The sequence below is a fragment of the Cherax quadricarinatus genome, chromosome 43 (genome assembly GCF_038502225.1).
Source record: "Cherax quadricarinatus isolate ZL_2023a chromosome 43, ASM3850222v1, whole genome shotgun sequence".
Classification (NCBI taxonomy): Eukaryota; Metazoa; Arthropoda; class Malacostraca; order Decapoda; family Parastacidae; genus Cherax; species Cherax quadricarinatus.
The window spans coordinates 24,959,034-24,971,202 of record NC_091334.1 but is presented as its reverse complement, the minus strand read 5'-3'; the positions used below and the strand labels follow the sequence as shown (position 1 = coordinate 24,971,202).

Here is a 12,169-nt window from a genome sequence, read left to right as displayed (position 1 = left end):
GAACCACCTCAACAACCCTTCCTCAGCCCTCTGGACAACAGTTTTGGTAATCCCGCACCTCCTCCTAACTTCCAAACTACGAATTCTCTGCATTATATTCACACCACACATTGCCCTCAGACATGACATCTCCACTGCCTCCAGCCTTCTCCTCGCTGCAACATTCATCACCCACGCTTCACACCCATATAAGAGCGTTGGTAAAACTATACTCTCATACATTCCCCTCTTTGCCTCCAAGGACAAAGTTCTTTGTCTCCACAGACTCCTAAGTGCACCACTCACTCTTTTTCCCTCATCAATTCTATGATTCACCTCATCTTTCATAGACCCATCCGCTGACACGTCCACTCCCAAATATCTGAATACGTTCACCTCCTCCATACTCTCTCCCTCCAATCTGATATTCAATCTTTCATCACCTAATCTTTTTGTTATCCTCATAACCTTACTCTTTCCTGTATTCACCTTTAATTTTCTTCTTTTGCACACCCTACCAAATTCATCCACCAATCTCTGCAACTTCTCTTCAGAATCTCCCAAGAGCACAGTGTCATCAGCAAAGAGCAGCTGTGACAACTCCCACTTTGTGTGTGATTCTTTATCTTTTAACTCCACGCCTCTTGCCAAGACCCTCGCATTTACTTCTCTTACAACCCCATCTATAAATATATTAAACAACCACGGTGACATCACACATCCTTGTCTAAGGCCTACTTTTACTGGGAAAAAATTTCCCTCTTTCCTACATACTCTAACTTGAGCCTCACTATCCTCGTAAAAACTCTTCACTGCTTTCAGTAACCTACCTCCTACACCATACACTTGCAACATCTGCCACATTGCCCCCCTATCCACCCTGTCATACGCCTTTTCCAAATCCATAAATGCCACAAAGACCTCTTTAGCCTTATCTAAATACTGTTCACTTATATGTTTCACTGTAAACACCTGGTCTACACACCCCCTACCTTTCCTAAAGCCTCCTTGTTCATCTGCTATCCTATTCTCCGTCTTACTCTTAATTCTTTCAATTATAACTCTACCATACACTTTACCAGGTACACTCAACAGACTTATCCCCCTATAATTTTTGCACTCTCTTTTATCCCCTTTGCCTTTATACAAAGGAACTATGCATGCTCTCTGCCAATCCCTAGGTACCTTACCCTCTTCCATACATTTATTAAATAATTGCACCAACCACTCCAAAACTATATCCCCACCTGCTTTTAACATTTCTATCTTTATCCCATCAATCCCGGCTGCCTTACCCCCTTTCATTTTACCTACTGCCTCACGAACTTCCCCCACACTCACAACTGGCTCTTCCTCACTCCTACAAGATGTTATTCCTCCTTGCCCTATACACGAAATCACAGCTTCCCTATCTTCATCAACATTTAACAATTCCTCAAAATATTCCTTCCATCTTCCCAATACCTCTAACTCTCCATTTAATAACTCTCCTCTCCTATTTTTAACTGACAAATCCATTTGTTCTCTAGGCTTTCTTAACTTGTTAATCTCACTCCAAAACTTTTTCTTATTTTCAACAAAATTTGTTGATAACATCTCACCCACTCTCTCATTTGCTCTCTTTTTACATTGCTTCACCACTCTCTTAACTTCTCTCTTTTTCTCCATATACTCTTCCCTCCTTGCATCACTTCTACTTTGTAAAAACTTCTCATATGCTAACTTTTTCTCCCTTACTACTCTCTTTACATCATCATTCCACCAATCGCTCCTCTTCCCTCCTGCACCCACTTTCCTGTAACCACAAACTTCTGCTGAACACTCTAACACTACATTTTTAAACCTACCCCATACCTCTTCGACCCCATTGCCTATGCTCTCATTAGCCCATCTATCCTCCAATAGCTGTTTATATCTTACCCTAACTGCCTCCTCTTTTAGTTTATAAACCTTTACCTCTCTCTTCCCTGATGCTTCTATTCTCCTTGTATCCCATCTACCTTTTACTCTCAGTGTAGCTACAACTAGAAAGTGATCTGATATATCTGTGGCCCCTCTATAAACATGTACATCCTGAAGTCTACTCAACAGTCTTTTATCTACCAATACATAATCCAACAAACTATTGTCATTTCGCCCTACATCATATCGTGTATACTTATTTATCCTCTTTTTCTTAAAATATGTATTACCTATAACTAAACCCCTTTCTATACAAAGTTCAATCAAAGGGCTCCCATTATCATTTACACCTGGCACCCCAAACTTACCTACCACACCCTCTCTAAAAGTTTCATTCTGTTAATCAGTATATATATTAATTATTCAGTTTGAAAATTCCATTTAAGCCAATTTGAGTAAACAAATCCAAAACTTGTTCGATATAAGGTAAAAATTATTTTTTCCCACTATTTATCTTCATATTTTGTAAATTTTTATAAGATGAGGACTGAAAATGAAGTTCATAGAAGCGATTAGTACACTGACCTATACTCGGATTTGTTGCTTTTCATGATTGTGTGTAAAAAATGTATCTGGACCTTTGTACACATTGGTACTTGTCCAAGTGGACCTTTGCTCACAGTAGTTGAGTAGCCCTGGTCTATGGAACATGAGGTGAACCATACAGTACATAATGGATCTATGGAATTTGAGGTGAACCATACAGTACATGATAAGTCTATGCAACAACATGAGGTGAACCATACAATACATTATAGATCTATGGAACATAAGGTGAACCATACAATACATGAGGGATAACAGGTGTGTTGTCATCTGTGGAAAGAAATTGGCCTATGTGGGTGAAAGAGGTAATGTAACAAGAGTATAGTGGTACCAACACTTATGTGGGTGTGAAGCATGGGTTTCAAACATTAGGGCCAGGAGGAAGATGGAGGCAGTAGGTGTGTCAAGTTTGATGTCTGGTGTGATTATTATACAAATAATTCTAAGTGTAGAAATTATAATGTGATTCGAGTTGATCCAAGGTACAATATAGAGGCGAGGAGGGGTTGCAGAGGTGGAATGGGTGTAAGTGATGGTTAATGTGTTCTCATCTCTGGATCAGCCTGTCACAGCACGACAGCAATAGTTAAAAATGTATTGTAATTAAACTTTCATCAAATACGTTGGACAACAGCTCAAAGCTGCATCAACTTACATGGTTGTGTTCATCTCGGCCATAAGTGCGGCCTTGTCAGGGGGTCCACAGCGGCTCAGGAAGCAGAGTGCTGGGTCGTTCCTCATGACATTGTAGCGCTCGTAGCCATGCTTGTAAACGCCCACCAGCAAGGAACGGTCGGCCTCCAGGTCCCACCAGGGCTTGGGCGGTAACTCTGTCGTTGGTGGATTGATGTTCAGGTCCGATGCTTTGCAGCCTTCATCAATCTGCCAATGGAATGAGGAGTGAATTATTTTAGCCTCTACAAGAAAGCACTATAAGGAATTACCTTGCTACAAGTACACAGATATAACAATTACCTTGCTACAAGTACACAGATATAACAATTACCTTGCTACAAGTACACAGATATAACAATTACCTTGCTACAAGTACACAGATATAACAATTACCTTGCTACAAGTACACAGATTTACAGTCACTGCACTTCCTACCTCCAAGTACAGTTAACATTCATAACACTACAAGGACAGTAACCAGTCAGAAACACTACTAGGGCAGTAACCAGTCAGAAACACTACAAGGGCAGTAACCAGTCAGAAATACTACAAGGACAGTAACCAGTCAGAAACACTACAAGGACCGTAACCAGTCAGAAACACTACTAGGGCAGTAACCAGTCAGAAACACTACAAGGACAGTAACCAGTCAGAAACACTACAAGGAGAGCAACCAGTCAGAAACAGTATAAGGACAGTAACCAGTAACCAGGTACTAGTAGGTTGGTAGACAGCAACTGCTGCCCAGGGAGGTACTACCATCCTGCCAATTGAGTGTAAAATGGAAACCTGTAATTGTTTTACATGATGGTAGGATTGCTGGTGTCTTTTTTCTGTCTCATAAACATGCAAGATTTCAGGCACATCTTGCTAATTCTACTTCCACTTAGGTCACACTACACTTGCCTGTACAAGCATATATATACACACCCCTCTGTTTACTTATTTTCTTACTAGTTCCTGTTCTGGTTTATTTCCTCTTATCTCCATGGGGAAGTAGAACAGAATTCTCCCTCCGTAAGCCATGCATGTCGTAAGAGTCGACTAAAATGCAGGGAGCAAGGGGCTAGTAACCCCTTCTCCTATATACATTACTAAAGTTAAAAAGAAAACTTTTGTTTTTCTTTCTGGGCCGCCCCGCCTCGGTGGGATACTCCCGGTGCGTTGAAAGAGAAGAATATTTTGAAAGTGCCAACTGAGGCTGAGAATGAGAGATTGTGCTAGGAGAGAGTCATTTATCAAGCTTATTCAGAAGATTTTGATTTTTCATATTTTAACCAAGACAAAATACTGGACACAAACAGATAGTTGTAGAAGAGTGCAAGAGATTATCAGTGTAAACGACTCATAATTGTAGTCAGTTTCACAACAAAGAGCTTGTTAAAAAATGTATCGTGAAGCTTGTAAAGATAGATCACAGGTAAACAGTGACAGCAGCCCTTCAGGGTATGACAAGGAAGGATCCACAAGTCAGAATCAATCTGTTGAAGAACTGAACCAAAATATTTGTGAGGATTTGCAGTTATATGAGAATACAAACATAAGAAACATCAAAACTATATTTCAACCCAATCCTGACCAAGCCTTTGAGACTCACCTTCACTGGTTGTCATCAAGTGAGGATTTGGTTGATGGTCAAAAATGAAGCTGCATTCCAGAAGAATAATTTTGTTGCAGCCAGGTTGAAAATTTCAGAAAATTGAAGGATATCCATAATCCTGTGGTATATGTGGATACGAGCCTGGAGCTACAGGAGGAAGGTTCAGAAGTCCTACCTCAGGGACTTCTGTCCAAAGATCAAGACTGCCCTCTTGGGGTGTGTTGTAAAGTTGCAGCTAAGCTAATCCATCACAGGGAAGCACTTCATGAGCTCCTCAAATCATTAGATAACCTCCAAGCTATTGTAGAAGGTCAGTGCAAGCCTACATCAAGTGACACTATTGACAAAGACTGGAAATCCCACACTGAGCTTAACTCAGGGGTAAATAACTGGTGGAATTCTGTCATCGCTAAGGTCCCACAGACTGACAGAGTTCAAAACACTACCTTTGGGAATTCTAACACAATTCCTCTGACCACCACAGAGGGAACAAATCCTCTTCCCAGCAACGAAGGAAACCTTGGATCTGTTAATTCTCCTACACCTGACATCTCTGCTTCAGCCACTGCCAGTCCACTTGACAGTGCACATACCATCTCTGATCCTACACCTGTCAGCACACCTGCCAACACTATTCCAGAATCTGGCAGCAGTGCTTTATCAGCAAGTTCTGAGTCAGGAGTTTCTCCACAAGAGATTGGTGCAGTTAATAATCAGGGAACTATCACTTCACCTGATCACCTACTGCGCCAAAGTACGAACAGCAGGGACACATCTGTCAGAACTGGTAGAGGACAGGGCAGAGGACGTGGCGGAGGAAGACATCTACAGTCGTCTCACCCTCCACTAACACAGTTCCAGCGGCAGAATCTGAGGACAAATCTGCAAAACACAGGAGGTGCAACAAATCATAGTCCACCCTCCCAGGCACCTAGGCTGTGCTCTCGCTGTCACCGGAAGGGGCACACAGCCAGCAACTGCCTGCAAGATACCAGGTGTAATTACTGCTACAAGAAAGGACATCAGGAGGACCAGTTTCGGAAGAAAAAGGAACTTGACAGACAGGACCACCTGTTTAGAGACCTATTCTCAGAATAAACCAGCATGATCTCTGAATTGGTGAACACACTCACACGTCACCCACTCAGCTACTCCTATCCCAGTCCAGCAGGTGGTATTGTGCCTTATACAAGACCACAGACCTACATCCCTGCAGCTGCCTCAGTACCCTACCTCTCTCAAGGGCAGGTACCTTACATGCCCTACACACCCACCACCTCAAGCTGACCACATCATCATGAGGAGCCAGTCTATCAGCATCCTGTCGGCCAACATTAGAGGTTTCATTACTATTGTTGGAGAGCTCACACACAGTTTTGTGAACACTCGACATCCCGACATGATAGCTGTTGTTGAAACATTTTTGGATGACAGGACTCCAGAAAATTTTGCGAGAATTGCTGACTACACCTCATGGATGAGAAGAAACAGGCAAGGACAAGGAGGAGGTGTTGCTGTGTGCTTCTCTAAAAGTGTTCATGCCCAGCACATTGATGTTGCCATCCCTATACATCTTGAAATGATGTTCTTCAAGCTCTGCATAAACACTAGTACCTCTGTACTAGCATGTGCAATGTACAGACCTCAGTGGCAGCATGCAGATCCCATCAACTTCCTAATGGAAAATATTGACTCTCTTCTGCTACAACACAACTGTTAACGTATCATAATTGTTGGTGACCTCAACCAGCACCTTATACAGAGGGACTTTGATGACCTTCTTGCAGTGTTTGACATGAGAAACTTTGTTGATTTCCCTACTCACATCTCTGGCTCCTCCCTTGACCCAGTAGTGAGTGATCTGGCAGAAGGCATAGTCACTTGTCAACCCCTCGGCTACGTTGGATCGTCTGACCACAAGGCTGTTTTTTACGACACTTAAGATCCCAACAGAACGAGGCGAGGAGTCCACACGCACAACCTGGCTATGGGAAAGAGGTAATTGGCCAGCCCTTCGCTCTGAGCTTGCCACCACCGATTGGAATGCTCTTCTCCAAGGGGATGTTGACAACCAAGTGAAAGCCTTCACTGGACACATCCTTAATCTACAACAAGAACACAATCCTCACCGGCAATATGTGACAAAGCCTACGGATCAGCCTTGGTTTGGCTTTCGTTGTAGAGAGGCTGCTACTGCTAAGTACAAAGCATGGCGAAGGTATAAGAGACATCCTACCACCTATAACAGGAACTTGCACAGGCAAGCCTGTAGACATATGGGTGATGTTCAAAAGTGGCCTGGGGACAGTTGGTACCAAAGATGAGGAGGTACTTGTCCCTCCTCCCATGGGAGACTTAGGTCTCAGACACTCCCTAAAGAGGGAGCCAAGGCCGGGCCACCACTTGGAAAAGGCCCGGGCCGGGAGAATACCGGCTAATCTTTAATAATAATAAAGTGGGCCATTGCTAAATGGGAGGTGGACACTAAAAGAAAGCTAGCATTAGGTAGGGTAGACTCCAAAACCTGGTGGTCCCTGGTCAAGGACAGACAAGGTTATCTGCCTGATGAACTCATTCCACCTCTAAATCGACAGGATGGGACCACCTCTACTAGTAGTCAAGAGAAGGCGGACCTCTTTGCTGAACACTTTGCTACCAAAATGCAAGTTCCTGATCCAGCAAGGGACCCTCCTTGGCTAGCTGCAAGAACTGTGTCAAAACTGTCAGTGGTGACAATAAGGCAGGAGGAGGTGCATTTCCTTCTTAAATCGCTTGACCAAGAAAAGGCTGTGGGCCCAGACAAGTTGAGCCCAAGATTGCTGAGAAGATGTGCAGACCAGCTAGCAGCACCTCTAACTCGCATCTTTCAGCACTGCCTAGTACAGTGTAAATGGCCCTCTCTATGGAAAGAGGCAAATGTAGTCCCTGTTCACAAAAAGAAGAGCAGAGCAGAAATCAGCAACTATAGACCAGTGTCACTCCTGTCAATCACTGGTAAGATCCTCGAGACAATAATCTCAAGACAAATGACAGAGTTTTTTGACTATCACTCGCTACTTTGTGATCGTCAATATGGCTTCAGGAAAGGTTACTCTGCTGCTGATCTGTTGTTAAACCTCTCCACTAAGTGGCACCAGCCACTGGATGAATCCAAAGTCAGCTGTGTGGTAGCACTGGACATCGCTGGCGCTTTCGACCGGGTGTAGCACCAGGGCCTCTTAGCAAAACTTCAAGCACTGGGAATTGCAGGCCCTACGCTATGTCTCCTCAGCGATTACCTTCAGGGTAGATCTCTAAGTGTAGTTCTCAATGGAACGGAATCAGCAAGACATCCTATTGGGGCAAGTGTTCCACAAGGAAGCTGCTGGGACCACTGTTATGGAATGTCTACTTCAACGACCTTCTTCATCTAATCCCAGAATCACATGCATATGCAGATGACTGCACACTGACATTCACTTATCCAAGAGAAGAAATGCCAGCTGCTCTAAGCTACATCAATCACCAGCTGAGAGCTATATCAGCTTGGGGAAACAGATGGCAAGTAACATTTGCACCTGAGAAAACGCAAATGATGATCGTCTCTAGGCACCATGATGGTAATGCTGGTGCAGTAGTAAGGATGAATGGGAGGGTGTTGGCACCTGGAGAAGAAGTTGATATCCTTGGGGTGAAATTTGACTCCAAACTAACCATGAAGAACCATGTTGTAAATCTTGCAAACAAGGCAGCCAGGAAGCTTACAGCACTTCGCCGTATCTCGCATCTACTTGACAGTAGGGGTTGCAAGATTCTGTACGAGGCACAAGTACGTTCGCACCTTGAGTATGCTCCACTTTCTTGGTTTGCCTGCCCCCCCTCTCATCTGCAACTGCTTGAGAGAGTAGAGAACAGAGCAAGACGTCTCATCTCTCGCCTGGACCCATCCTGGATAGATCTGTCATTTCAGCAGAGCATAGGAGGGATGTGGGTGGCCTTACTGTTATGTACAAGGCCAATATTGTCAAAGTACCACACTTGGATCCACTTCGAGGACAGCGTGAAACAAGCTTTTATGCCACAAGACGGGCAGAAAGCAGCAACTTCACTCTGGCTGTACCCTTCTCCAGAACTTCACTCCATCTGAGATCCTATATACTCAGGATGACTCAAGTATGGAACACATTTGTACAGCATAATGATGTCAACGAGATAAAGTCAGTTGATCAAATGAAAATGCTGGCCCACAGATGGCTCCAACTTCATCCTGTTCCCTACTTGTATGTCTCATAACAATAAAAATGCTTTCAAATGAGCTGATGTAGGTAACAGCTCTTAGCTTGCCAATAAAGCTAGGAATCCTTAACCTGTAAATAGCTTGTCAATGAAGCTAGGGATCCTTAACCTTGTCAAACCCTGTGTAAAAAACTCGAGTAATTGTGATACAGTACAAAAGCAATGAAAATTCTCTCATTGATTTCCAAGATAACAACAGTGCTTGCGAGGATAACACTACGTCTTAGGTACCACTTTGTCAAATACTGATCCACCACAAGGCCTGGTCTCAGACCGAGCCGCGGGGGCGTTGACCCCCAAAACCCTCTCCAGATATACTCTAGTGAGAAATATTACACAAAAGGAACATTCTGGAAGGTTTAGTTATTAATCTGCAGACAAAATATTCCTCATGAATGCAAGAGTCTCACCAGAGGTGTAAAGCAGAGGTGTTCAGGGTACATTGAGAGAAAGCAATACAAGGCGATCAACATAACTATCTTTAACTACAATATCAGATCTTTAAGCAAGCATTACGATGACCTCATAGCATTACTAAATTCCTTACATGCCAATATGTCCATCATTACACTAACTGAAACCTGGCTAAAGCCTGATAGTACAGATGTCTATGCCATTCCTGGTTACACAGCCATACACAACTGTAGGCCAGACCAACAAGGGGGTGGCACAGCCATATACTACTCAGACCAACTAGAATGTATCACTAATACTTGCACAAGGGATGAACATGGGGAATATATAATAGCTAAATTCAAATCCAAATACCTACAAAAACCTCTCACATTGATAAACATTTACAGAGTTCCACAGTCAAACATTAGCCAATTTAGTCAAAACCTAGGAAGTATGATAACTGATGCACGCATGAACAAAGATCACTTACTACTCTCAGGTGACTTCAATATAAATCTCCTGCAAGACCAGGACCCACACGTTACTGAATTCACAAACACAATGAGTAACTGTATGTTGCTACCAACAGTAACAAAACCTACAAGAGTTACAGAGACTAGTGTTTCCCTACTTGACCACATCTGGACCAACACCATATCCCCTTTAAAATCAGGCATAATTACAGATAATACCACAGACCACTACCCTACTTTTCTCATAACAACTCTTGGTAAATTACCCCAAGACACTACTAAAGTCACCTTCAGACTTCACAATGAGGCAGCCATTAATAACTTCACAACAGCAGTAGCAAACATTGACTGGCACACTGAGCTAGAAATCTATACAGATATTGACGAATGTATTAATAATTTTCTAAAAAAGACCCAATACCTCTATAACAAGCACTGCCCTAAAAAAACTAAACAGATGACAGCTAAGAGACTGAACAGTCCCTGGTTAACACCCAGCATTCTCAAATCCATAAATACAAAACACCAATATGAAAAACAGTACAGAATGGGTCACATAACCAGAGACCAAACAAAACGTTACTCGTCAATCCTAACCAGCCTGATAAGAAGGGCAAAAAAATTGTATTATGAGAACAGATTATCCAACTTACGAGGTGATATAAAAAAGACCTGGAAAACCCTATCAGAAATTCTAGGAACAAAAAAGATATCACGAAATAGCGAAATAAAATTAGCAAAATCAGATGAACCCCAACTCCCACCAACAGAAACAGCAAACAGACTCAATGATTTCTTCTCCACTATAGGACAAAACCTTGCCAATAAAATCCCAAGCTCAGATACCCCACCAAATGACTACCTCACTGGCAACTACCCGAACACACTGTTCCTAGCTCCGACTAACCCATACGAAGTCTCCCTTATTATCAACACGCTAAAAAACAAGGCAGGAGATTTAAATACCTTACCACCCTTTATATACAAAAAAGTGTCAGAAGTGCTATCACCAATCATTGCAACACTCTTTAACAAATCCATTGAATCCTCCACCTTCCCTACAGTACTCAAAATAGCAAGGGTCACCCCGATCCACAAAGGAGGAGACCAAACAGAGTTGAATAACTATAGGCCAATATCCAACTTACACCCTCTCTCAAAAATCTTCGAAAAATTAATTCATAAACGAATCTACTCCTACCTTATCTCCCAAAACATACTCAACCCCTGCCAATTTGGATTCAGGCCAAATAAAAATACTAATGATGCTATTATACACATGCTAGAACATATATACACTGCAATAGAGAAAAAAGAAGTCCCACTGGGGATCTTCATTGACTTACGTAAAGCTTTTGATACAGTTAACCATGACTTGCTCCACGTAAAATTGTCACACTATGGTATAAGAGGGCACTCCCTCAACTACCTCAAGTCATACCTCAGCAACAGAAGCCAATATGTGTATGCAAATGGGGCAAACTCTTCTACACAACCAATTACAGTTGGTGTCCCACAGGGAAGTGTCCTTGGCCCTCTTCTCTTTCTCCTATACATAAATGACCTACCAAATGCTTCGCAATTACTCAAACCCACACTATTTGCAGATGACACTACATACGTCTTCTCCCACCCGAGCCCAGTCACGCTAGCCAATACTGTAAATACCGAATTACAGAAAATATCTACCTGGATGAGGACTAACAAACTTACACTAAACATTGACAAAACCTACTTCATTCAGTTTGGTAACAGAGCTACAGATGTCCCTCTTAACATAATGATAAACGGATCACCTATCACAAAGCTAACAGAGGGAAAATTCTTAGGAATCCACCTTGATAATAGACTCAAATTTCATACACATATACAACAAATTTCTAAGAAAATTTCCAAGACTGTAGGCATACTATCGAAGATACGGTACTATGCTCCACAGTCAGCCCTCCTGGCCCTATATCACTCTCTTATTTACCCCTATCTCACCTATGGAATTTGTGCATGGGGCTCAACAACAAGTAACCATCTCAGACCACTAATTACCCAACAAAAGGCTGCAGTTAGAATGATAACAAATTCTCACTATAGGCAGCACACTCCACCAATATTCAATACACTAAACCTATTCACCATACAAAACATTCATACTTATTACTGCACCTATTACATACATAAAACACTTAACTCTGATATTAACCCTCCCCTCAAACATCTCCTTGCCAACCTCAACAGAACACATGACCATAACACAAGGCACAGATCA

General features: G+C 42.5%; 1 protein-coding gene across 2 annotated transcripts in view; it reads right to left on the bottom strand.

Annotated features, from left to right (window-relative positions):
- The window catches only part of LOC128694100 (chromodomain-helicase-DNA-binding protein 7-like), a 328,549-nt gene that overhangs the window by 42,780 nt on the left and 273,600 nt on the right, over nucleotides 1-12,169 (bottom strand). For both annotated transcript variants that reach the window (XM_070093744.1, XM_070093743.1), the window contains one exon: nucleotides 3,143-3,369. In XM_070093744.1, the coding sequence (XP_069949845.1) occupies nucleotides 3,143-3,369 (227 nt within the window). The remainder of the gene's footprint in view (nucleotides 1-3,142; nucleotides 3,370-12,169) is intronic.